This window comes from Panthera uncia (assembly GCF_023721935.1).
Source record: "Panthera uncia isolate 11264 chromosome A1 unlocalized genomic scaffold, Puncia_PCG_1.0 HiC_scaffold_17, whole genome shotgun sequence".
NCBI lineage: Eukaryota > Metazoa > Chordata > Mammalia > Carnivora > Felidae > Panthera > Panthera uncia.
In genome coordinates, this window is record NW_026057577.1 from 123,150,856 (window position 1) to 123,178,642 (window position 27,787).

Here is a 27,787-nt window from a genome sequence, read left to right on the forward strand (position 1 = left end):
CCTCTCTCTCCCTCTCCTCTCTCTCTCTCTCCTCTCTCTCTCTCTCTCTCTCCTCTCTCTCTCTTTCTCTCTCTCTGCCTCTACCCTGCTCACACTCACCTTCTCTCTCAAAATAAATAAAATAAACTTAAAAAAAAATCTTAAGAAAGAATTAAAATTATAAGTGATTGCATTTCTAAGGCTCACAGTAAGAATGAAACACTAATGGAATCTTCATAGACTGAATTGCTAGAGGAGTTTTCTTACCCTCTAAAAAAAGATCTTATCTGATTTTTTTAAAGTATGGCGTACCCTATAAAGGCATTAGATTTATAGTTATTTGCAGGGCGCCTAGGTAGCTCAGTCGGTTGGGGGGCCGACTTTGGCTCAGGTTATGATCTCATAGTGGGTTCAAGCCATGCATCGGGCTTTGTGCTGACAGCTCAGAGCCTGGAGCCTGCTTTGTATCTTCCTCTCTGTCTGCCACTCCCCCACTCCTGTGTTTTCTCTCTCTCTCTCTCTCTCTCTCTCTCTCAAAATTAAATAAACATTAAAAAAAAGATTTATAGTTATTTGTTAGGAAGCTTCTGTATCAATCTGTAGCTCTCATAATATAGACATTAAGATGATATGCTAGGGGCGCCTGGGTGGCTCAGTCGGTTAAGCGTCCGACTTCAACTCAGGTCACGATCTCGCGGTCCGTGAGTTCAAGCCCCGCGTCAGGCTCTGGGCTGAGGCTCAGAGCCTGGAGCCTGCTTCTGATTCTGAGTCTTCCTCTCTCTCTGCCCCTCCCCCGTTCATGCTCTGTCTCTCTCTGTCTCAAAAATAAAAGCATTAAAAAAAATTTTTTTTTAAATAAAATAAAGTTTAATCTGAGACTTTTAAAAATATATTAAACTAAAGGAAAAGTGTTTCAAATTTCAGGACAGTCTGCTTTAGAAAAATAAAGGAAATGGAAAATTAAGAAAATAGCTATAAGTAGAAAAACTAGTAGAATCTAATATTTTTCCTAAACTTTTCAGTATTTCTCTGAGACTTTGTAAAATAACGTTATTAAATATACAACACTTCTTATCCCATACTCTGTCTTGTCTTAGTTTCTTAATATTCTTTTTTTTTTTTAATTTTTTTTAAACGTTTATTTATTTTTGAGACAGAGACAGAGCATGAACAGGGGAGGGGCAGAGAAAGAGGCAGACACAGAATCTGAAACAGGCTCCAGGCTCTGAGCGGTCAGCACAGAGCCCGACGCGGGGCTCAAACTCACGGACCATGAGATCATGACCTGAGCCGAAGTCGGACGCTTAACCGACCAAGCCACCCAGGCGCCCCAGTTTCTTAATATTCTTTAATCTTCTGATAATACCATGCAAAAAATTATCATTTAATTAAGAAATTATTTTATTTCACAATTTTTTCCTCATTTTATGATTACACAATATAATTCTTTGTCTATTTTTCAATTGCACTATATATAAGAAGCTTGCAAATTGTCACCTGGCCTAACTTTAGCATGCCTTATGTTTTTCTTTTTTATCACTCTTGCTCTTATGCAGTTGGGAGAAAGTGGTCCAGTAGAACAGTTTTTTCATGTCAAAATTTAATGGTGTTATTCATGATCAGTATTCATCTTTAATAATGGTAAAAACATATTTGTCCTTTAAAATACATTTTAAGTGGTCAAATGGCATTATTTAGGAATTGTAAATTGCAGGTTTATTTCTGTCATACACTATGTCTTTAAACTCATTAGAAATCAAGATATTTTATTTTCTTTTTCTTCTTTTTAAAAATTTTTTTAATGTTTATTCATTTTTGAGAGACAGAGCATGAGTGGGGGAGGGGCAGAGAGAGAAGGAGACACAGAATCCGAAGCAGGCTCCAGGCTCTGAGCTGTCAGCACAGAGCCTGATGTGGGGCTCGAATTCATGAACCCTGAGATCATGACCTGAGCTGAAGTCAGACACTTAATGGACTGAGCTACCCAGGCACCCTTTATTGCTTTTTCTATTAAAAAGTGGACAGATCATGATTTTTTAATCATAAATTTTAAATCAAAATCTTTCAAAACAAGCTTAAGAAAGAGAAGATTGAAATCTTTTTGCCTTACATCCACACTACTTCAGATATGCAGTGTAACTGCATGATGGGTGTGTTCCCTCCTATCAGCAGAGCTTGGCTCACAATTGACAGTGACATATTCATGTGGAACTATGAAGATGGGTATGTATTTAATGCTGGTTTGCTTTAGCATGATTAGAAGTTAGATTATCTTAATGGCAGCTAGTATTCTACTCATCAGAAGCTGCCTGGTTTATTTTTCATTCAGCTAACATCTGGGTCAGTGCTTCTCAGTATGCATACTGATCACCTGAGAATGAGGTTAAAAGTGCGGATTCTGTTATAGTAGTTCTGAGCGAGCCTCGAGAGTCTGCATTTGTAACAACCTCCCAGTGATGCTGCCAGTCTAAGTACCACTCTGAGTAGCAGGGGTCTAGTTTCCAAGCTCTTATCTTCCAATAAGATAATCTGTTAGTAGTTTTTTGAGAGATGGTTTGACATCTTTAAAGACCTGTATTTTTGATGCATTTTTATGAATTGGGAGGCTCTTAATTCATTGAAGTGACTAAACAGTTTTATTCCATGAGGTTGGCCATGTGTAATTTGAGTGTATATAGTAATCTGAGTGACGGCTCAAGACATTTGTGCTAAAATAGTTTATTGATCTGGTAATCTCACTCTGGCTTTTTGAAGATAAATTTTGGCTTACTACCATTTCTCTCTCATAATGTCTTTAGGGGATTAGTGGGATAACCAGAGGAAGGCCCTTGTAGTTGTTTCTCTTGCCCTTGGGTAATTAAAGCACCTGTTAGGAATGCACACACACACACACACACACACACACACACACACACACACACTATCACTGAATTAAAGTGATACTAAATGAGAACTTGTAGCTTAAATAAAAATATTTTTGTTCTCTGATTTTTTTTCATTTAGAACTTTTCATAGCTATTATTTATGGTTGAACTGTTATATAGTTCTAATAGCAGTGATGTATGGTTGTGATTTTTCTTCATATACCCTGAACTTTAGTTGCTTTTATTATTGTAACATAGTCGTTTTGATACTAAGGAATAAAACAACTTCATTTAGGTGTGGATCTATTTAGAAAAACAAACAAAAAAAATTATGTTATAGACAAATGTAAGGATAATTTCCTTAAAAAGAGTTTCTCTTTAATGAAAATTTCTGTATTTCCATCAACATGTAATGTATCCATGTAATAAAATGTTGAGTTTATTATGTATCAGACACTCTTTTGTGCTAGGAACAATATTGAATGTGGTAAGTGTAGCTCCTGTCCTCATGGAATATACACTCCAACCTTACCGTGTTCAAACTAGAACTTATTTAAAGAAAAATTACTTGAACAGTGTGCTTACTGAAAAAAATCAAGGCACAAATCCTCGGTATATAACTCTTCAGTTCACAAATTCAATTCTGCAAAAATGTTAGGTTTCATTTCAATTATTCCATTAGCTTTTTATTATAAATCCTAATACCACATGGATAATAGGAACGTAATCTTGTTCAATTCATTGTTCTGAAACACCTAACATCCCCAGTATTGGTCTTAGTTTCTGGAGGTTGTGCCAGTTTTCACAGCATGGGGAAATGGGAAAACCTGGTCCACATATGTGGCCATTTAGGAGTTTTCTTTCTGTTTGCTTGGCTCTTTTCAGGACAACCAGAAATTTTCTTCAAGGTCTGGATCATGTGTGTATATGTGTATATATATATGTATATGTATATATATGAATATCCCTCCCCCACCCCCACCCCCCGGGCATATTTATCCTACTTGGTGTTCTCTGAGTTTCTTGGATCTTTGGTTTGATGTCTTTCATTTTTGGAAATTTTTCAGTGATTATCTTCAAATATTTGTTCTGCCCCATTCTCTTCCTCTCCCTTCTGAGATTTTTGCACTTCCGTTAGATTGTTTGATGTTATTCAAAACAGATTTTGGATACTTTGTTCTGTTTTTGTTTCTCCATTCTTTTTGTTTGTTTCAATTGGGACAATTTCTGTTGACCCAAATTCAAGTTCATGGATTCTTTTGTTAAGTATGTCAAGTCTACTTGAAAAGTTCTTACAAGATGTTCTTTCTCTGTGCTGTGCTTTTTATTTCTAACATTTTCACTTATTTCTTGTGATTTTCATCTCTCTGCTGAAATTCCTTATTTGCTTATTTATATTGTCCCCTTTTTTCATTAATACCTATATGATAATCATTTATTTTAAATTTCCTGTCTTATAGTTCAGACATCTGTCTCCTAGCTGAGTCCATTTCGGTTGATTTCTTTGTTTCTTGACAGGCTTTTTTTTCCTGTGCTTTTTTGTGTCTCATGTGTTTATTTTTAAGCCAGATGCCATGTGTAGGACAGTGGACACTGCAGTAAGTAGTGTTTATCCATCCTTAGATATGGGTATGTCTCTTTTTTTGCTAGGGCCTATCAAGTAGGTCTTTATTTCGGGGAAAGTTAACTTTTTCCAAGTCAAGAGTTGAGTTGAGTTTGGTTTTGTTATTGCTCTGGTTACCCTCAGTGGACCACAGGTTTCAAATTCCTTAGAATTACTTTGTACTTAGAATATAGGTTGGGTTCCTAGAGACTTTTTCTCAGTGTTTCTGTCCACCCTCGGCCATAGGCTTTCCCTGTGAGTCTGTTCTTCTGAGAGGGTCTTAACCCAACAGAACTGCTATTACTTGAGATTTGCAACCTGGCTGAGGAGAAGTTTGGAATAGGGAGCAGCTGTCTCTGTTTGCCTGGTTTATGCTTAGCTTTAGACAGGCCTGTGTGCCTGAATCTTGGAACTGAAACAGTTTTGTTTGCTGGCTTATTTTTCACTACATCCTGTAGTCTTAAAGAATATTTTAGGATAAAACTTTGTTTTCTGTGTATGTATAACATGTTTTTCTTTACCGTTTGACAGAGGAGACCTTGCCTATTTTGATGGACTTAGTGAGACTATTCTTGCTGTGGGGCTTGTGAAACCAAAAGCTGGTAAGAAATAAAAATGTAATGATAATGTTTGTATATAATGGTTTAGAACTGAGTAACAACACATTTTAAGTAGTTGAAAATTTTATCAAATATTCTGAATTCTAAGTAGAAACATAGAAAGTGATTAGGAATATTTAATAGTTTACTCACTTTATGGTAGAAATGAGTCTGTCTTTAAAATTATTAAATTGGGGCACCTAACTGGCTCAGTTGGTAGAGCATGTGACTCTTGATTTCAGGGTCATGAGTTCAAGCCCCATCCTTAATAAATTTTGTGGGGACAGGGGAGGTACCTGTGTGGCTCAGTTGGTTGAGCATGCAACTCTTGGTTTTGGCTCGGGTCATAATCTCATGGTTCATGAGTTTAAGCCCTGCATCTGGCTCCGTGCTGGTAATGCAGAGTCTGCTTGAGATTTTCCCTCCCTCTCTCTCTGCCCCACCCCTGCTGTCTGTCTGTCTGTCTCTCTCTCAAAATAACTAAATAAACTTAAAAAAAATTTTTTAGGCACGCCTGGGTAGCTCCATTGGTTAAGTGTCCGACTTTAGCTCAGATCATGATCTCGTGGTTTGTGGGTTTGAGCCCCGTGTCGGGCTCTGTGCTAACAGCTCAGAGCCTGGAGCCTGCGTTGGATTCTGTGTCTCCTCTCTCTGCCCTCTCCTGGCTCACGCTCTGTCTGTCTCTCTTTTAAAAATAAGTAAACATTAAAAAAAAAATTAAAAGAAAAAATTTTTTAATAAAATTGTTAAACTATAATTTCTGCATTTTATCTTGCTTATTTTTTGTTACTCTTTGATGATTTACGTAAAGTTTTGCATTATACATTTTTCATCAGTTAGTAAATTTAATGTTAAAAACCATTTTTGTCTCTGTGTTTTTGGTTTGTTTTCTTTTTGTGGGTTTTTTTTCCTTCTTGAGAGTGAGAGAGAGACTGATTGCCAGAGCACACTCAGAGGAGGGGCAGAAGGAGAGGGAGAGAGAGACTCTTAGCAGGCTCTGCACCCAGCACAGAGCCCCACAAGGGGCTTGATCTCACCACCATGAGATCATGACCTGAGCTGAAATCAAGAGTTGAACATTTAACTGACTGAGCCACGCAGGGGCCCCATCTCTGCATTTTTTTTTTTTTTTAGTCTTGATGTCCAATGGAAATGAAAAGAGAACTCAGAATAAATCTTAAAGAAGTGAGAAGTGGTGTTTAATTTAACAGTTTCAACTTCATTATACAGATTTTTTATCAGAGCTAATGACAAAATAATGGATTGATTTAAATTTAATATAGATTTTTTTTTTTTTGATGTATGAGAAATCTTACTACAATGGGAAATAGTAGACAAAATTGTTTGTAATGCCTGAATAAAATTTTGAGGTCACAACTGTTTAGAAGTTATAATTCACATGGTACAGACGTGTAGTCTTAAACAGTTTATGTGATTATATTATAAACTTATTTCCTTAACATAGAACCTCAAAGTATTCTCAATCCTGAGGTATGTATCTCTCTTCATTTAAAAGTTTATTCATAATAACAGTCAACGACTGTCCCTGTCCTCTATTGTAATAAACATAAATTGTCCATCTACGGTAAATACTAAAATTTTGTACTACTCAAACGTAAACTTCAGTGCAAAATTAAAATTATGGCATAGTCTTTGATATGGCAACAAAGGTGTTATCTTTGATAATGAAACAATTCTGGCTTTTCTGTCAGTAAGTACTGAAAATTTTGACTCTTGAATGTAATGTTAAAGCTGACGAAGTCCATATATTACTTTGCCTTTTGCAAGAAAATACTATTCTTGGGGCATCTGGGTGACTCAGTTGGTTAAGCATCCGACTCTTGATTTCAGCTTAGGTCATGATGTCACAGTTTGTGGGATTGAACCCCTCGTCAGGCTCTGTGCTGTCAGTGCATAGCCTGCTTGGGATTCTCTCCCTCTCTCTCTCCCCCTCCCCCACGTGCACACATGCTTTCTCTTTAAATAAATACATAAATAAATAAATAAATAAATAAAATATTTTTGAAGTTAAAGTCATTGTTTTCTTTTTTTATTTTTTATTTATTTATTTTTTTAATGTTTCATTTATTTTTGAGACAGGGAGAGACAGAGCATGAACAGGGGAGGGTCAGAGAGAGTGAGACACAGAATCTGAAACAGTCTCCAGGCTCTGAGCTGTCAGCACAGAGCCCGACGCGGGGCTCGAACTCATGGACCGAGAGATCATGACCTGAGCCGAAGTCGGACACTTAACCAACTGAGCCACCCAGGCGCCCCTAAAGTCATTGTTTTCTAAGTCAGGCTTTTTGGCATGAGTTTGCTTTATTGGTGAATTCTGTGTAAGCAAGAAGAGTATGAATACATGTTTCAATTTTATGATTGTTTGAATAAAACATAGGAATTCTTCAGTGATTTTTAGCATTTGCAGGTTTTTGTCTACAGACAAATTGACAAGGTTTAGTCATTTTTTGAGTTCAGGGAAGCATTTCTCATGCATTGAAAGATTCACATAGTTGTCTAGTTTCAATCTCCTCTTCTTGGGAGGTAACTTACCTGAAAGAGCTTATGGCTTTTGGACATTATTCATTATAGTGATTGTGAGTGATTAGTGGTTATGAGTCAATTTACCTCATCTGTATGACCCAGTGGGACTGCCACCAAAGTCAAATCATATGTAAACTCCTTCCTGGAAGTTATTCTTGGAATGGTCTTTCTTTGTGTTTTGAATACAGTAAACCTCCTACCTCAAATGTAGTCAGTTCTGTCTATCTATTTATTTAGAGAGTGCGCAAGTGACAGGGGAGGGGCAGGTGGAGAGGGAGAATATTAAGCAGGCTCCATGCTTTGTGCGAGCCCAATATGGGAATCATTCCCACAACCCTGGGATCATGACCTGAGTCAAAAGCAAGAGTTGGATGCTTAACTGACTGAGCCACCCAAACACCCTTAGTCAATTACTTCTGGAAAGCCAGTGGAGTTTACAGTAGAAGAGAAGAGCTTTGTATTTTCATTTCTGAACCAGCATCTCTTGAAAAGGTACCAATTCATACTGTCATTGAAGTTGCCTTAGAAGTTGAAGGTACCATTGGCCAAGTTTTCAGTGCCAAAGCATGCCTTTGTAAAAATGCAATGAGTTATGTATGGTTCTGTTGAGTTTCTTCATCAAAGCAGCAAAAGCAGTTGGGTTAGCAAAGGATCTTAAGTGCTTATATTTGTGCACAAGTATTACACTTTTTCTTTCAAAACTTTTTCAAAACCTTAAAACTTTTTCATTCAAAAGTAGTGAAATTTGGAACTGGTCCACAGACCTAAACAACTTATGTTAATTTCTAAAAGGTGCTAATAAGATAATGCACTTTATAGATAAGAAGTGAAGGTTGACAAAAGGAAGAAATGTCAGTCATTTAACCTTGCTGCACCCTGAAGGGAGATGGCTTCCATTTCTACCATTTTCTGTTGCAAAATACTTGAATAAATGATGAGAGATTTAGAGAAGATGACATCATTTGACAAGATACTACTTTCCTTACCTTTCTTTACTCAAAGTCGTAAACCAGCTCCATCATCCATAGAATTCCTACTTCACTAGAGTTTCTGTAATCAAAGATGACTTCTTTGTCATCGCCTGGTGACTAAATACTTTGAGATTAAGCCTTCTATTAAGGAAAACATAAGTTTTCATAAAGTTTAGGCTTTTTAAGTCAATTTTTCATGAAATATCAGGTATATTTTGAGTTCATTAGGTAGAAGATCTGTGCCTTCAGCTTAACTGACTGGAAGCTTGATACACAAAGCTGACTTTTGTACCCCTCAGTGTTCATCAGTGAAAGTAAAAGTTTTGTACTTTCTGTGGCATTATATACGCTTAAGCAGGCCAAAGGTATATACATGAAGAGATGTCCATAATTGTAACATAAGGTATATTTCCTTTTATTCCTATCAGTAAGGCACTGTTTTTGGACATTGTAACATGACGTGTCATCTCGTGCCTGTAAGCATTTCTTAATGTTAATACCATAAAAAGAAAATAAACAGTACCTTAGCATGAATTTTAAAAAAAGCTTTCACTTGGTAATGTCCCCTCTGAAACTATAAATTATCTGATTTTGATATATAAATTCATCTGGGAAACTCATTTAATATATGAACTCATATCTGTTTCTATGAATTTGCCTATAGGCATCTGACATAAGTGGAATTATATGGTATTTTTTCTTTGCGACTGGTTTATTTCACTTATAATGATCTTAAGATTCATTCCTGTTACAGTACGTGTCTGAATTTCCTTTTTAAAGACTGGGTCATATTCTATTTTATTGTATATGTAGACCACATTTTGTTTATCCATTCATGTGTTGGTGGACAGTTGGATTGCTTCCACTTTTTAGGTGCTGTGAATTATGCTGCTGTGAATGTGGGTGTACAAATAGAAAGCTTTATATTTTAATAAACAGACTATTTTATGCCATTCTGATTTTGGAATTAAAAGGTTTTTTTTAATACAGTTTTTAAAATTTATTTTGAGAGAGAGCACATGTGCATGCATGCAGCGGGGAGCGGGGAGGCCAGAGAAGGAGGGAGAGAGAGAATCCCAAGCAGTCTCCGCACTTTCAGTGCATAGCCCAGCATGGGGCTTGAACTCAGAAACTGTGAGATCATGACTTGAGCTGAGATCAAGAGTCAGACCCTTACCTGACTGAGCCACTCAGGTGCACCATATAATGCTGATTTTAAATGGCATTAAATACTGAAGTGCTTCTTTTATTTTTGTTAAGTTTTTTTTTTTTTTTTTTTTTTTGAGAGAGGGAGAGCTTGCACGAGAGGAGTGGTAGGTTAGAGAAAGAGGGAGAGAGAGAATCCCAAGCAGGCTCCTTGCTGTTAGTGTGGGGCATGATGTGGGCTTCAGTCTCAAGAACCATGAGATCATGGGGTTCCTGGGTCATTCACTCAGTTAAGCATCTGACTTCAGCTCAGGTTATGATCTCACGGTTTGTGGGTTCAAGCCCCACGTCAGGTTCTGTGCTGACAGCTCTGAGCCTAGAGCCTGCTTCAGATTCTGTGTCTCCCTCTCTCTCTGCTGCCCCTTCCCCCTGCCCACTCATGCTCTGTCTCTCAAAAATAAAAATAAACGTTAAAAAAAAAATAGAACCGTGAGATCAAGACCTGAGCTGAAACCAAGAGTCTATCGCTTAACTGAGTGAGCCAACCAGGTGCCCCTGAAGTGTTTCTTTTTTAATATGGTTCTTTTTTGTATTACTATTTGCTTATTTAAATGATCACAGGTAGTAATATTTTAACATCAAATTAAAGTGAGTTCAGACATTTCATATACTATTTAAATGATTTTTGGTTTTTTTTTTAAGTAGGCTCCACACCCAACGTGGGGCTTGAATTCACGACCTCAGGATCAAGAGTCGCATCCTTTACCCACTGAGCCAGCCAGGTGTCCTCTTCGTATACTATTTAATCACTAGTTCATTTTAATGATAAAGCCATTAGTCTATTAATGCTTAGATAGTGGATGTGGATGTAATGGTAAAACCATGGTCTATTAGTGCTTAAATAGTGTAAGTGGAGTTTTTTGGAATAATCCCTAACCTATGTCTCCTCTATCTTAGGCATCTTTCAACCTCATGTACGGCACCTGCTGGTTTTGGCAACCCCTGTGGATATAGTGATTCTTGGACTTAGCTATGCTAATTTACAAACAGGTATAGCAATCCATATGTGGTATTTTTAAAATAAACATGTTAGCCAGTTTAATATAATTAAAAGCTAATGTTTTTGACTAAGTTAACTTTCCAGAGTATTTGCTCATAGCAAAATAATATTTCCCCACAGGGATGGTACCTTTCAGGTTAGGAGCTTCACCAAACAAGTATTTTGAATATGTTTACCATATTAACGTACACTCCTTAAATGTACAATATAAAATGGTAGTAAAAGAGAAACAGTTGACACTAGCGAGTTTTTCCAGCAGTGCTTTCAATTTCTTCGTTTCTAGTTTTTTGAGTAGCCATTTTAACATACACAATACCGAAATGTACATTCTTTCCTTTAACGTAAGAAGACCTTGGTTTATTACTAGTACATTCAGTGGTTTCTTTTGCATTGTGGCAATCTGGGTGAAATGTTGAACTTCAGTGACTCAAATTAATGATTATTACTATCACATCCTTAGGCTTGTTTGTAAAATTTAATAATTTGGGAGAGTTTTTGATGTTGTATAATGTTACATATATTAAACTTATTATATGTTATAAATTTTTTATATATGTACATATTATAGGTTCTATTTAACTTGAATAAATTGTATCAGACTTTTTATAATAATTTAAAAATTATGTTCTACAAGCTTTTGGATAGATCAATAAGAATTCAGTAAAAATAACAATTCTGAAGATAATGCAGTGATTGTCTCAAACTTTAAACAAGCTCATAAGCTGATTCCTGTGTTCTTTCTTTAAAAAAAAAATAGGTTCTGGAGTTCTTAATGACAGTATGTGTGGTGGAATGCAGTTGCTTCCAGATCCCTTATATTCTCTTCCCACTGATAATACTTACCTTTTAACAATAACTTCCACTGATAATGGCAGAATTTTCTTGGCTGGAAAGGACGGCTGTTTATATGAAGTAGCATACCAAGTAAGTCTAGCATTTATAAACATTTCTTTTGTCTCTCTTGATTTTTTTCATTTTTAGGGATAGATTTTGCTTTTGTTTTCTAAGTATATAAGCATACTAATAAATTCTTAGGGAAAGTATTCATACATACAGTTAAAACCATAGTCTTCCATTGACTATACCATGCCTATGAAACCCACTCCTCTCTTCTAGAAATAAATAGCATTATCAGTTCTGAATATTATTTTTTTAGAAAATGATCCACTGATAATTGTAAGTATAGCTATGTATTTATGTAAGTATGTCTATACACACACACACACACACACACGCACGCATATACAATTACATAATGTACTTTTCTGTATGTATGCTTTTACTTAGGTTATTACTTATTGTTACATTAATTGGCTTCTCACTAAATTGTTTCTTTGTGATTACTGCATATTTGTCTGTAAATGCAGACAATTGTTAACAATTTTCTTCTTCTTTTTTTTTTAATTTTTTAAAATTTATTTTGAAAAAGAGGGAGGGAGGGAGAGAGAGAGAATCCCAAGCAGGCTCTGTGATGTCAGTGCAGCCTGAATTTGGGCTCGAATTCATGAACTGTGAGATTATGACCTGAGCCAAAATCAGGAGTCAGATGCTTAACTGACTGAGCCACCCAGGCGCCCCTTAGCAAATCCTTTCTTGATGGACTTCTAGGTTTTCAGTTTCTCTCTTCACAAATAATGCTTTTGCAGGCCTCCGTTGTATACGTGTAGATACTTTTTTGTTTAGAGACTTTTAATTCTAATGGTTGGGTTATAGAGTATATGCATTTAAAATTGTATTTTCATGTTTTCATATTGCCCTCTAAGAGTTTTAGACTCTTAGCAGGCTTCTGTGAATGTACCCCACCACCAACCCCCACTAATGCTACTATTATCAAATTTACTAATTTTGGCCGATGTGATTAGAGGGAAATTTTTTTTTTTTTCTGGTTGAGTTGAGGGAGGATCTTTTCATGTATTTTTGGTCATGTATGTTTTCTCTACTCTGAAATGCCCTTTTATGTCTTATCCCTATTGTATTACTGCCTTTTTCATAAGGTAAATGTTAGGGAACTGATAAAGTAACATTCTTAGAGTCACATAATTAGTGGCAGAGCTAGGACAACAACCTGGTCAGCTGTGTTTTTTATATTACATAGTATCTCTTACCCATTTTCTCTTAGCTTTGTTCATTATCAAAAAAGTAGGGAGGGGCACCTGGATGGCTCAGTTGGTTGAGCGTCCGACTTCGGCTTGATCATGATCTCGTGGTTCAAGAGTTTGAGCCCTGCTTTGGGCTCTGTGTGGGCAGCTCAGAGCCTGGAGCCTGCTTTGGATTCTGTGTCTCCCTCTTTCTCTGCCCTCCCCTGCTTGACCTCTGTCTCCCCCATGGCAAAAGTCAGTCATTGAGAAGTACACTGTAGATTGTGATTGTGATGGCTGCTGCTGTTAAAATTTCTTTTTAGCTGAAGTGGGAAGAGATGATACAGGTACCTCTCTCCTGTGTTCTTTGAGCTCTTATAAACTGCACTTATTTGCTTTACTACTTTTATTTTTTATTTATTTAAAAAAATTAAAAAAAAATTGTTTTTAACATTTATTTATTTTTGAGAGAGAGCATGAGCATGGGAGGGGCAGAGAGAGAGGGAGACACAGAATACAAAGCAGTCTCCAGGCTCCGAGCTGTCAGCCCAGAGCCTGATGTGGGTCTCAAACTCACACACTGCGAGATCATGACCTGAGCTGAAGTCAGATGCTTAACCAACTAAGCCACCCAGGTGCCCCTATTTTTAAATATTTATTTTTGAGAGGGGTGGGGAGGGGCAGAGAGAGGGGGAAACACAGAATCTGAAGCAGGCTCCAGGCTCTGAGCTGTCGGCACAGAGCCCGACGCAGGGCTCAAACCCACAAGCCCTGAGATATGACCTGAACCGAAGTTGGATGCTTAACCTACCGAGCCACCCATGTGCCCTTGCTTTACTGCTTTTAAATAAAAGAATTTTTAAGATAACTAAAATATGGGTGTATTAACAGCACTGTGAGGTTTTGAAATAAGCTGATTTCATTGAGAGCAGTGATATGATTATGGCTAACTACATTTTCTGTTTTTAATTAAAGGACTAAACAATATTCTGAATAGTATGTCTATTGACAGTTGTTGGTATTTCATTACCATTTGAGGATTTTTGTACACATGGGTATATGGTAGTTGCTTTGATGGGTGTACCTACATTTACAGGTCTTCCTTCTTTCAATTTTTCCTTTTAAGGCAGAAGCAGGTTGGTTTAGCCAAAGATGTAGGAAAATAAACCACTCAAAGAGTGCACTTTCTTTCCTTGTTCCTTCATTGCTACAATTTACATTCTCAGAAGATGGTAAGTAGAAAACAATAAATTTGGCAAACAGGTTTTTTTTTTAACAGATTGTTGACTTCACAGTTTTCTTCTGAAATTCTTTTTTTTTTTTTTTTTTTTAATGCTTATTTATTTTGGGGCTCGGGGAGCAGAGACAGAGACAGAGAATCCCAAGCAGGTTCTGCGCTTGTGCCTGACTTAGGGCTCAGACTCACAAACCATGACATTATGACCTGAGCCCAGATCAAGAGTTGGGCACTAAACTGACTGAGCCACCCAGGTGCCCCCAGAAATTCTCATTCTTAACTGAAAGTTTGTCTTATTAAATAACATTTGGTATATATTCATAAGGTGTTTAAAGGAAGAAGAGATTATAAAAATAGTGTTGGTTTTATTCCCAAGTTCCTATGAATGTAGCATCACAGAGCGTGGGTCTAAAATAGCTGTATGTACTTAGACCAATACTGTGTATATGTGAGAGAGAGAGAGAGACCTCTAATACATGTTTTGTCTGTCTAGAACAAATTGAATATGAGTAAATGAATATATCTGAGTTTTTAATAGAATTAGAGATTTAGGCAGGTGAAATAATTAAAAACTAGTGAGATAAGATAAATACATTCAAAAAACATTGTGACTGAAGTTTTAAACTTTTTCCCTTCACACAGTGATTCATTAAACTAAACTGGAAGTTTCTTGAACACACTGAGTATAATTATTTCTGTGTTTCTAGCATATAGTAAACAGTCATTAAATGTTGGATGAAGAAATAAGAATAATGTAGAGTTTTTTTTGTCTTATAGATCCTATTCTTCAAATTGCAATTGATAATTCTAGAAATATTTTATATACACGATCTGAGAAAGGAGTAATACAGGTAAGTATTAATATTACACCGCCATTTAAGTGGGAGGAAGAACATCCCTGTTTTTAAGAAGGAGATTCAGTTACTCTTAGCCTTTTCCTATAGGCTATGTGCTTTTTTAAAAAACTACTTCTTGGGATGCCTGGGTGGCTCAGTCAGTTAAGCATCTGACTTAAGGTCATGATCTCATGGTTTGTGAGTTCGAGCCCCACGTCAGGCTCTGTGCTGACAGCTCAGAGCCTAGAGCCTGCTTCCGATTCTGTGTCTCCCCTCTCTCTCTGCCTCTCCCCTGCTCAGGCTCTGTCTCTCTCTGTGTCTCTAAAATGAATAAACGTTAAAAAAAATTCTTTAAAAAAAAACTACTTCTCAGGGTCCCTTTATTGTGAAATTTTAAATCTCTGAATGTTACCAAATCTGTTTGAAGTGCCACAATTAAAGGATCCCTGAAAAGGAGGAGTCTCTTTAATAAAATATTACTTAAAAGATTATTTTGTAAAGTACACATGGGTTATAGTTATGTTTAAGTGGGTACAATTTTTTATTCACAGGTTTATGATTTGGGCCACGATGGACAAGGAATGAGCAGAGTTGCCTCAGTTTCGCAGAATTCTATTGTCTCTGCTGCTGGAAACATTGCTAGGTAATATGTAATTTATTGTCAGACATTTCATTTACAGGCATAGTTAAGCTATTTGTGTACAGCATACTAAGATTCTTTTCTCTGCAAAATATCTCTAAAAGATCAGGAATGCTGAAGGAGATGACACTGGAGGCTCTGTTTGAGCTGCTAGAGAAAGACTCTTAATTCTGAAGTTGGATGGTTTGAAACAAGGCAGACTGGTTTTACAGTGTAAAGTACACTTTGACATGTTTAGGTTGTCTGTACAGGCAATTACAGGAGTTATGACTAAGAAACTACATGCCTCAAAGTTCCCCACTTGTAAACACTCCAACCTTTTAACAGGCCTGCGTTGTATAAGATTAGTTGGTCTGATAATTGACACAAGTGCCCTTTGGGAATACAGGAACTTTACAGTTGTATTGTCCACATTGTATTCTTGAGGAAACTAAAACTAATGAGTGTGATGATTTATCTCAAGTGTGACTCCTCGATAAATACTAGAATCAAGGCTACAGCCAAGTCTTCAGACACTATACACTATGATTTACATATATCACAACTAATTTAGCTCAAGTGCGAAAATTCTCTTCTTATAACAAAGGCCTCAAATTTTCAGCTTCAGTTTTCTGTGTGCTTGGGTCATTGCTGCATTGAGATATCCTAGTGAAAAAATCAATGTTTTCTTTGCTTTTCAGTGACAAAAAAAATTCTCAAGGCAGACCATCTAAAACAAAGTTTTTCCTTTTTCGGCTCCGGACGTTTGTTTTTTTTTGTTTTTTTTTTTTTTTTGGAATTGTTTTCAAATCCCAGAAAAACTAGAAGAGCAGCATGGTAAAAACTGATACACCCTTTATCCAAATTTAACAATTGTTAACCATTTTCCCTTATTTGCTGACTTTCTTATGAACTACTTGAAAGTAACTTGCAGACATGACTTGACATGACTTTCCTCCTTACATCCTTCAACCTTCATTTCCCAACTCTCTTATATAAGCACAATACCAATTCCACACCTAAAATAATTAATAATTTTGTGATACTATCTTGTAATTATACAGTTCATATTAAATTACTTAATAGTCCCAGAAATCTCTCGTAACAGTTTTTCTTTTCATTTTTCTCCAGATTCAGTCAGAGCCCATGAATTACATTGGTCATTTGTCTTATTGACATAGAACAGATGTCTCACTGTCTTTCTTTTTCCCTACATTTGGTGGGGTGCTGGAGTCTTATTTGTAGAATATCTCATTTTCTGTATTTGTCTTTTTCATTGTCATTAGATTAAAAAAACAGACAATTTTTTTTTTTGGCCAGTATTACATAGATGATGTGAACTCCTTGTAGTGTTACATCAGTAGGTACCTATTACCAGTTTTTGCACTATGGAATACTTGGCTAAGGTGCTGTTTACCAGGTCTCTCTGTCATAAAGTTTCATTTTTCCTTCTTTTTAATTAGTGGTAATCTTTACAATGATAATTTGATGCTCTGAGAACCCCTTGTTCCTCATTAACCATTTACCCAATGGAATTAGTCTTTTATGATCTTTCAGAAAAGGGTTACTTGTAACAATATTAATGTAAACTCATATTCAGGGGTTTTTGCTGGCGCTTGCTGCTGTTGTATTAATTTTCTAAGAAGTTAGTCTTATTTTAGCATATTAATATATTTAGTAGACCATTTTAAAAATAAACTTTAGTTTTTTTCCTTTCTTGTAGGACCATAGATCGTTCTGTTTTTAAGCCAATTGTTCAAATAGCAGTGATTGAAAATTCTGAATCGCTGGATTGTCAGTTATTGGCAGTCACACATGCAGGTATGTTGTTTAATTTATATGTCTGCTATTGCTGTTAGAACTTGATAATCTTCAGATTTGGAAAATTATTATTAGGTATATATTTTTACTTGTGTATTAATTATCAATCAATATTAATAACTCATAAAGTTAAAGATTTTGAAAATTAGAAATTTTTCCCTGGTTCTTTCTCCTCATTTTATAGATGTGAAGCTAGGCCTAAAAAGTAAAGTGGCTAATATTCAGTGACGGAGCCTGAATAGGAACAAGGACTCCCTTGGCTTAAAGTTGCAGATTGTTTCTACTAAAATGTGTTGATTCACCTGTCAGTTCCAAGTGACAGCTTCTTAGAAATCTACTTCAGGTCATATTACACATGAGGACTTTGCATCAGTCAGGAAAGTGATGTGTGGCTTCAACAGGTGTCTGGTGTTACTCTGTGGAATTGCTTCAATAACACATATACCTCGGGATTTTCATTTTCTGTTACTGATGTGTAATTTTACTCCATCATCAGGTGTAAGGTTATATTTCAGCACTTGTCCATTCAGACAGCCATTAGCACGACCTAACACATTGACACTGGTTCACGTTCGCTTACCTCCTGGATTCTCAGCATCTTCAACAGTGGAAAAACCTTCAAAAGTACATAAAGCACTTTACAGTAAAGGTAAATTCTGAAATACTATCAGATTTAAAATTGTTTTTTTTTTAATTGTTAAAATTAGAATGTCTTTTGAGCCATTTGAAAATAACAAATTTTCCAATAAAATTTAGAATGTTTTAGTTTTTTACCTTAATTATGGTTTTAAAACCTAGAACCTTAATGGACTTAAGGCTGATGTCACTAAAGTCAATATAAAGGAAAGAAGTTAGCGGGAGGGGCTGGAATTGAACACAGCAGACTAAATTTCAAAATCAAACTGTCATGTCAACTAGTATTGCTAAGATGATGCTTTTATAGTCTCTTTTATCTCTGCCATTCCACTAGTTTAGCTTCATCATTTTTATTCATGATGTGTTTGGGATAACCAGTACATGAAATTCTATTTCATTGAATATTAGATACCATTGACTGAAAGTGACAACATTTTTATGTACTAAATATGCTTTTTTAAAGTTAATAATTAATTCATAAGCCCATTGATTAAAAACTATATCCTAACTTTAGAAATTTTAAGATGTTGGGGTACGTAGGTAGTTCAGTTGATTGAGCATCTCTCTTTTTTTTTTTTAATTTTTATTTAATTTTATATTTTTAATTTACATCCAGGTTAGCATATAGTGCAACAATGCTTTCAGGGGTAGATTCCTTGATGCCCCTTACCCATTTAGCCTATCCCCCCTCCCACAACCCCTCCAGCAACCCTCTGTTTGTTCTCCATATTTAAGAGTCTCTTATGTTTTATCCCCCTCCCTGTTTTTATATTATTTTTGCTTCCCTTTTCTTGTGTTCATCTGTTCTGTGTCTTAAAGGCCTCATATGAGTGAAGTCATATGATACTTGTCTTTCTCTGACTAATTTCACTTAGCATAATACCCTCTAGTTCCATCCATGTAGTTGCAAATGGCAAGATTTCATTCTTTTTGATTGCTAATACTCCATTGTATATATATATACCACATCTTTATCCATTCATCCATTGATGGACATTTGGACTCTTTCCCTACTTGGGCTATTGTTGACAGTTCTGCTATAAACATTGGGGTGCATGTGGCCCTTCAAAATAGCATATCTGTATCCCTTGAATAAATACCTAGTAGTGCAGTTGCTGGGTCATAGGGTAGTTCTATTTTTAATTTTTTGAGGAACCTCCATACTGTTTTCTAGAGTGGCTGCACCAGTTTGCATTCCCACCAGCAGTGCAAAAGAGATCCTTTTTCTCCACATCCTTGCTAACATCTGTTGTTGCCTCAGTTGTTAATGTTAGCCATTCTGACAGGTGTGAGGTGGTATCTCATTGTGATTTTGATTCCTTGATGATAAGTGATGTTGAACATTTTTTCATGTGTCTGTTGGCCATCCGGATGTCTTTGGAGAAGTGTCTATTCATGTGTTTTGCCCATTTCTTCACTGGATTATTTGTTTTTTGGGTGTGGAGTTTGATAAGTTCTTTATAGATTTTGGATACTAACCCTTTATCTGATATGTCGTTTGCAAATATCTTCTCCCATTCAGTTGGTTGCCTTTTAGTTTTGCTGATTGCTTCCTTTGCTGAGGTCCCAATAGTTCATTTTTGCTTTTGTTTCCCTTGCCTCTGGAGATGTGTTTGGTAAGAAGTTGCTGCGGCCAAGATCAAAGAGGTTTTTGCCTTTCTCCTCAAGGATTTTGATGACTTCCTGTCTTACATTGAGATCTTTCATCCATTTTGAGTTTATTTTTGTGTGTGGTGTAAGGAAGTTGTCCAGGTTCATTTTTCTGCATGTTTTTTTCTGTCCAGTTTTCCCAGCACCACTTGCTGAAGAGACTGTCTTTATTTTTATTCCATTGGATATTCTTTCCTGCTTTGTCAAAGATTAGTTGGCCATACGTTTGTGGATCCATTATTCCTGGGTTCTCTTTTCTGTTCCATTGATTTGAGTGTCTGTTTTTGTGCCAGTACCATAATGTCTTGATGATTACAGCTTTGTAATATAGCTTGAAGTCCGGGATTGTGATGCCTCCTGCTTTGGTTTTCTTTTTCAAGATTGCTTTGGCTATTTGGGGTCTTCTCTGATTCCATACAAATTTTAGAATTATTTGTTCTAGCTCTGAGAAGAATGCTGGTGTTATTTTGATAGGGATTGCATTGAATATGTAGATTGCTTTGGGTAGTATTGACATTTAGCAATATTTGTTCTTCCTATCCAGGAGCATGGAATATTTTTCCATTTTTTTGTGTCTTCCATTTCTTTCATAAGCTTTCTATAGATTTTTCACCTCTTTGGTTAGATTTATTCCTAGGTATTTTATGGTTTTGGGTGGAATTGTAAATGGCATCGATTCCTTGATTTCTCTTTCTGTTGCTTCATTGTTGGTGTATAGGAATACAACTGATTTCTGTGCATTGATTTTATATCCTGCAACTTTGCTGAATACGTGAATCAGCTCTAGCAGTTTTTTGGTGGAATCTTTTGGGTTTTCCATATAGAGTGTCATGTCATTTGCAAAGAGTGAGGAGCATTTGACTCTTTATATCAGCTCAGATCATGATCTCACAGTCATGAGATCAATCCCTACATTAGGTTCTGCATTGAGCCTAGAGCCTGCTGGGGATTCTCTCTCGCCCTCTTTCTCCCTGCCCCTCCCCCACTTGTGCTCTCAAAATAAATAAATAAGCAAACATTTTTAAAATAGAAAACTTAAGGGGCACCTGGGTGGTTCAGTTGGTTGAGCATCCGACCTTGGCTAAGGTCATGATCTCCTGGTTCATGGGTTTGAGCCTCACATCAGGCTGTATGCTGACAGCTCACAGCCTGGAGCCTGTTTCGGATTCTATGTCTCCCTCTCTCTCTCTGCTCTTCCCCCAGTCTGTCTGTCTGTCTGTCTCTCTCTCTCTCTCTCTCACAAAAATAAATATAAACACTAAAAAATAATAGAATCATGGGAATCTACTCCCGAAACCAAGAGCACACTATATACACTTGTATACTATAAGTGTACAAGTACACTTATAGTATACAAGTGTATACTTGTACTATATACACTATATACACATGTTAGCTAACTTGACAATAAATTATATTTAGGGGAAAAAAATAGAAATTTTAAGATGTGAAAAAAGTGTTTATCCAAAAGAAATGAAGTAGAAGATCTGGAACACTTGATGATTCTACCCTACCAATAATTATATGTCCTTTTAGGGGATTAATTTTCATTTATTTTGTAACTTATTTACTTACTGTGATGCACATTATGTATATGTGTTATATGTATTAATATTAGTAACTAATATTACTAATTAAGGTAATTAGGGATGCATATTATTTGGCATTCCATAAGATTTTGTGTTTTAAACTTTAGGTATTCTACTGATGGCAGCCTCAGAAAATGAAGATAATGACATTTTGTGGTGTGTTAACCATGATACATTTCCTTTCCAAAAGCCAATGATGGAAACCCAGGTAAGTTATCCTGAGAATCTTAAGGAACTTTTTATATATTTTATAATATTAACTGAAGAGTAAAATTGTAAGAATCTTTATGTTGTGATATTTATCTTGAATACTCATATATGATTAGAAATTGAAAATAAGTGAATTCTGTTAATTCTTTGTTTTTCCTCTGAGGTTGGTTAATCATTAAAAATATGTTTTGACATTGGAGCCCTTTTAGAATGGTTTTCATAATGTACCCCAAAATGCATGTTTTTTCTGAAATGACTTTTGTCCCATTTAAATATATTAGATTTTCAGTTATTTAATTATGAGGTCATCCACTATAGTTATGACTTAGAATTTTATCTTAATGATGCCTTTAATTTATAGTTCTGCCTGCATTCAAAAACTTGTTTAATTGTAGAAATTTTCAAGTGTGCACAAAAATAGAATGATAAATCGAACCCCCATAATTAAAGAATTACCAACCCTTTCCCCATCTTGTTTCATATCTCTCCCCTGCATATACAAATGTACACACACAAACACATGGTTGTGTTTTAAAAGCAGATATCACCACATATTCCATGATGTCGACACGGAGTTCCTAGGTAAGGTTTGCCGCCCCGGCCTGCCTTGGCCCAGTCCCACACCTGGGCTGCTCATCTCAGCCCTCAGCATAGAAGGAGCTAAGGAGAGGCCAGTGCCACCAAGAGTATGGCTAGGGGAGCCATCTATGCTCCTTCCCATTGGTATCTCCTATTTACCCCTATCTGTTAATCCTAAATGCCCTCGCATAACCCATGCTGCTTGGCCCCTGAGGATGCTGATCAAACCAAATAAATATACTCCTTTTGGAATCATCTCTTTAAAGGCATTTTTGGTTCCAGCTGCTGCCAACTGCTTCCTGGTTATTCTCAAACTTAAGCCCTTTTAGTTATGAGGAGCAGGAAAGGTATGTAGATGACAGGAAGAAGAAAGCATCCCCAGGGATGGGGGCATGGTTTGAATGGGCTCTTCCAAGTTTCTGACATGGCCCAGGGAGCTGGAGTAGAGGGTAGGTATGGAAGCAAAAAGCATTTTTCTTATTCTTTTTTTTTTTTTTTTTCCCATTATTTAAGCTTTACTGAGCACTGGCTATGTGTCTCATCCTGTGGTAGACTGTGAGGATTCAGAACTCATTAAGATACAAACCTTATCCTGATGGAAGCACATTGTTAGAAAGTGCAGGTTTGAAATCTGGCTCCCATTTCCTTAAAGCTCTGGCTCAAAGTGTTTAATGTATCTGTGGCCCTCAATTACTTTGTCTATAATAGGTATAAGAATACTGCCTTTGTGGGTTTGTTGTAGGATTAAATGAGTTCATGTGTGTAAAGCACTCAGCATACTGCCTGGCATATATGAAGCGCTCAATAAGTGATTAAAAATGATAACTGTTATTTTTTTTAGCAAATACTATGCATCATATCCTTTCATTTGTATAATACTTGTTCCCAAATATGGACTTTTAAAAAGAAAAACAGTTACCAAATATAAATGTAGTGCATGGACTTTAATCAAATTATACTCTCCCCAAAACAGCTATATAAGACATTAGAACAATGGGGAAATTCTGTATTGACTGGGCATTAGGCTATTGTTAACATTCTTAAATGTTACAGTAGCATGGTTATCTAAGAAAACACCCTTATTTTTAGGAGATGCATGGAAAAGTATATAGCAGTGACATATATCGTTTTCAAATGGTTCAGTTAAAAAAAAAAAAATATATATATATATATATTTATATATGGCAAAATGCTAATAGTTATTGAATCCAGGTATTGGGAATATAGACATTTATTGTGCTTTAAACATTTTTAGAAGTTTGAAATTTTTTATAATAAAAGTACTTTAGAAAATTAAAACACTTTAAAAAGAAGTAGCTTAGAAAGCAAAAGCTTCAGAAGAGAACAAAAATCTGTATGTCAACGAAGGGAAGTATTAAACCTATCCAATCTATCCTGGAAAGATGGTAGGATATAGTTTTTGGTTATTGAAAGAATTGTAATCCTAGTAAATACTGTTTACAGTTAATCTATTTTTTAAATGAAGTTTATGTATTTATTTATTAAAAAAAAATTTTTTTTAACATTTATTTATTTTTTAGACAGAGAGAGACAGAGCATGAACGGGGGAGGGGCAGAAAGAGAGGGAGACACAGAATCAGAAGCAGGCTCCAGGCTCTGAGCCATCAGCCCAGAGCCCGACGCGGGGCTCAAACTCACAGACCGCGAGATCGTGACCTGAGCTGAAGTCGGAGGCTTAACCGACTGAGCCACCCAGGCGCCCTATGTATTTATTTTTGAAAGAGAGGCAAGAGAGAATCCCAAGCAGGCACCATGCTGCCAGTGTGGAGCCTGACCCTGGGCTCCACTCCATGACTGCAAGATTATGACCTGAGCTGAAATCAAGAGTCGGACACAACCGACTGAGCCACCCAGGCACCCCTGTTTACAGTTTATCATAAGAAAATTTTGCCTCTGCCTTCTAGTATGAAAGATTATTGTCATAGAAGATGGCCTTATTAGAGGAATAGACAGTAGAACGTTAAATAGAAACTTGAGAATGTTCACATTCATGGGTTATTAATTTATGAAATTCTGCATTTTCTTAGAGATTAGACCTATATATTTTTCCTTTTTACAAGGTTTTGCTTTATGTAACTTTAATAACAGGTATAAAATGTTTATTTCTTATGTGTAGATGACAACCCGTGTTGATGGTCATTCATGGGCTCTCTCTGCAATAGATGAATTGAAAGTAGATAAAATTATTACACCCTTAAATAAGGATCATATTCCCATAACTGACTCACCAGTTGTGGTACAGCAGCACATGTTGCCTCCAAAGAAATTTGTTCTCCTCTCAGCACAGGTATGTACACGTTCTCTTAAGGTGGGGTCAAAAAAGAAGCAGTGTTTAATGTTAAGATATTCTGCAATATTTGCTTAATAGGGTCATTTACTTAAGTGCTTCAGGAAGTTTTATTCTTAAAGATATTCTTAAGGAATAATCTGTTAAGTACCAAAAATGCAACAAAAAACTTGTTTATAAAGTGTTATACTTTTTCTGAAGCAGCATTTTTTAGTACCAGTGTTGAGTGGCATAAAATAAAATAACCCAAGTTTTTTGTAATTCTCGCTTATTAAAAAACATTGTTTGGTATTTGTTTTTTGAATAGTAATGCATTAACAAAATTCAAATGGCATAACAGGGAGTACGCAGAGTAAATCCTCCCTTGCAGTTGAGGTCCCTTCCCTACAGATCCATGTATGTCATCAGCATCTGTGTGTCCTTCCAGAGGTGCAGATGTACAAACTATAAAATAATGGTAGTGTATTCTATACACTGTTTTATATCTTGCTTTTTATATTTCAGATATATACTTTAGAGATCTTTCCATATAATCATATAAAGAACTTTCTCATTTTATGTTTGAAAGGTTTTCTTTTATATGCATGTGCCATATTTTATGAGGCCCCTATTAATGGATTATCTGTTGCTATTTGTAATGCTACAGTCTTGTGCATGTATCATTTTCTGTTTGTATGAATAAAGCTGTAGCACTGCATCTGCTGGGTCAAAGAATATGTGCATTTCTAATTTTGATAAATGTTGCCAGATTCCCCTGTATTCATACATATATGCATATATTCAATATTGATGAATATTGAGTGCCTATTTCCTTACATCTTGTCCCAACTATAATACATCATTTTATTAAGAGTAAGATGGACAGTCTTTTTAAATGTTTATTTTTCTATGAACTATCTATTCCTATTTTATTGAATTTTCTTTTTCTTTTTGATTTATAGAAGCTCTTTATTAAGGAGACTTTTTGTAATTTTAGTGTCATATTTTTCCTAGTTTCTCATTTTGTTTATTGAGATTTTTCCCCTAGGGATAAAGCATATAAGTAGTCAAAATTTTCTGTTATCTTTGGGAATTATGAAATTAGCAAAAAAACAAAAACAAAAACAAAAACTTCCTCATTCTGGGGTGTATAAAAAGTTCACCTATAGTTTATTTCAGTACTAGTATAGTTTTATTTTGCCATTTAAATCTTTGATCTGTTTGGAGTGTATCTTGGTGTATGATTAAGGATCCAGCATTTTTTTCTAAATGGACATACTTATGCCAACATGATTAATGGATAATCTAACTTTAATCCTCTGCTCTGAGGGACACCTTTTATCATATTCTAAATTCGAGTGTTTACTTGAACCTATATCAGAACTTTCTAAATCTAATAAGAAAACACTGACCTTCACCAAAGAATAAATCCCAAATTAATTTAAAAGGCTCTGGCTCTGTAGATACGACATTTTATAAACCTGTGTTTTATGCCTGGTGATAGTACATGCCCTATGAACATGTCATGTGTCTTACAGAGCAGTGTTTTCTTCTTTAATTTTGTTTATGGACGTATAGATCTAGTATAGGTTGGGAATTGAAATGTAGATGTTCCTTTTGACTGGTTTGCTTGGTATTCTTGAAGGGTTTTGTTTTATTGATTTTATTAAGTAAAATACCAGGGTCAGTTGATCCAGCCATGCTCTATAAATCTATTATTTATGTATTTATGTGGGTTTTTTTTTAACTTCTTAGGGGAGTCTTATGTTTCATAAACTTAGACCTGTAGATCAACTGCGGCATCTACTTGTGAGTAACGTGGGTGGAGATGGAGAAGAAATTGAAAGGTTCTTTAAATTACATCAGGTAATTATTTGTATTTTTTTTTTTAATATATTTTAAACAATGAAACAATGGGAGTCAAAGCTCAATTTTATGTAAGTTAGGATCAAAATACTATAATTAACAGGCAATCTTAGCAGCCTTCCTTTCTTTAGTCACTATGTATATACTAATATTTGGGAGCAGTATTAATAGGTAAAGCTTATGCAGTAAACTCAGATTTCCATTTGTTATTGATAAGTTCTTATTAAAGTATACTAGTAAGAGACTGATGTTCCAACTTATATGATAAAACACAAGGCATTTTTTATGAACAAATCTTTTTTTTTTTTTTTTTGCCAATGACCTGAGGAAAAAATTAGGGGCAATAGTGATGGGGCCGTTAGTATTTCAGAGCCACAGCTACAATTGACAAGGTAAAACTCAGAAAGCTTAAGATCAAGAATATCAGATCAAAGTTAAATACAGAGACACTGGATTCAAATCACCAGCTCCACCACAAGGGCAGAGTACTTGAATTCTGTGGGCTTCAGTTTCTTCATGTGTAAAACATGCATTCGATAGGGGCGCCTGGGTGGCTCCGTCGGCTAGCTTCCAACTCTTGGTTTCGGCTCAGGTCATGATCTTAGAGTTCGTGAGCTGAAGCTCCTTATAGGGCTGTGCACTGACAGTGTGGGGTCTGCTTGGGATTCTCCCTCTCTCTCTGCCCTTCCCACACATGCACGTGTTCTCCCTTTCTCTTGCTCTAAATACATACATACATACATACATACATACCAAAAAGTATGCATTATAGTAGTATATGATGTGGGGATTGATATATGTTGTCCTCTTAAAATAGTACCTGGCACGTGACGGGTACTCAATAGATATTAGCTACTGTTGTTATTTTCTAAAAGGTAAAAAGACCATGAGGAAAAAAAATTAGGGGAATAAACTAAAATAGAATCTAGATAAAAAGAAAAAGAAAGGACCCTTTAATGATAGTGCCTATGATAAATTTTCTCCTTTTTCATACCACCTGATCTCATTCACTTAGCAAATATATATTGAGCACCTGCTCTGTGCTAGGCACAGACTTAAACACAGGGTACAGCAATAACCAAAACTTCTTTGTAAATGTTTATGTTTGGGGCGCCTGGGTGGCACATTCGGTTGAATGTCCAAATCTGGATTTCAGCTCAGGTCATGATCTCTCAGTTCATGAGATCGATCCCCACATAGGACTCTGCTGACAGCACAGAGCATGCTTGGGATTCTCTCTCTCCCTCTCTGTTCCTCCCCTGCTCATGCTTTCTCTCTGTCAAAATAAACATTTAAAATAAAATATATATATATTTTTTTTAACAGGAAGACCAGGCTTGTGCAACTTGCCTTATCCTTGCTTGTTCCACTGCTGCTTGTGACAGAGAAGTATCTGCATGGGCTACTCGGGCTTTCTTCAGGTATATGTCCATTTTCTTTTGTTCTTGCCCACTTTTTTAAGTGGTTGCATTGGCCAGCATGATGGTTTTTAAGGGCTTGCCAAACAGTTGAGGAAGTATTTAGGCAAGTTACTAAAATTCTTTTGCAAAAGGTTGAAATCTGGAAAGATTATAACACTAATGGAAGTTGCTAGATTAGCACAATGTATGAAT

At 35.9% G+C, this 27,787-nt stretch overlaps 1 protein-coding gene across 1 annotated transcript in view; it reads left to right on the plus strand.

The window, feature by feature from the left end:
• The window catches only part of NUP155 (nucleoporin 155), a 72,587-nt gene that overhangs the window by 4,708 nt on the left and 40,092 nt on the right, over positions 1 to 27,787 (plus strand). The window contains exons 3-15 of the mRNA XM_049648143.1: positions 2,106 to 2,202; positions 4,978 to 5,048; positions 10,664 to 10,756; positions 11,524 to 11,690; positions 13,971 to 14,076; positions 14,859 to 14,932; positions 15,469 to 15,560; positions 17,260 to 17,357; positions 17,854 to 18,006; positions 21,340 to 21,440; positions 24,159 to 24,329; positions 26,064 to 26,174; positions 27,501 to 27,595. Of these exons, the coding sequence (XP_049504100.1) occupies positions 2,106 to 2,202; positions 4,978 to 5,048; positions 10,664 to 10,756; positions 11,524 to 11,690; positions 13,971 to 14,076; positions 14,859 to 14,932; positions 15,469 to 15,560; positions 17,260 to 17,357; positions 17,854 to 18,006; positions 21,340 to 21,440; positions 24,159 to 24,329; positions 26,064 to 26,174; positions 27,501 to 27,595 (1,429 nt within the window). The remainder of the gene's footprint in view (positions 1 to 2,105; positions 2,203 to 4,977; positions 5,049 to 10,663; positions 10,757 to 11,523; positions 11,691 to 13,970; positions 14,077 to 14,858; positions 14,933 to 15,468; positions 15,561 to 17,259; positions 17,358 to 17,853; positions 18,007 to 21,339; positions 21,441 to 24,158; positions 24,330 to 26,063; positions 26,175 to 27,500; positions 27,596 to 27,787) is intronic.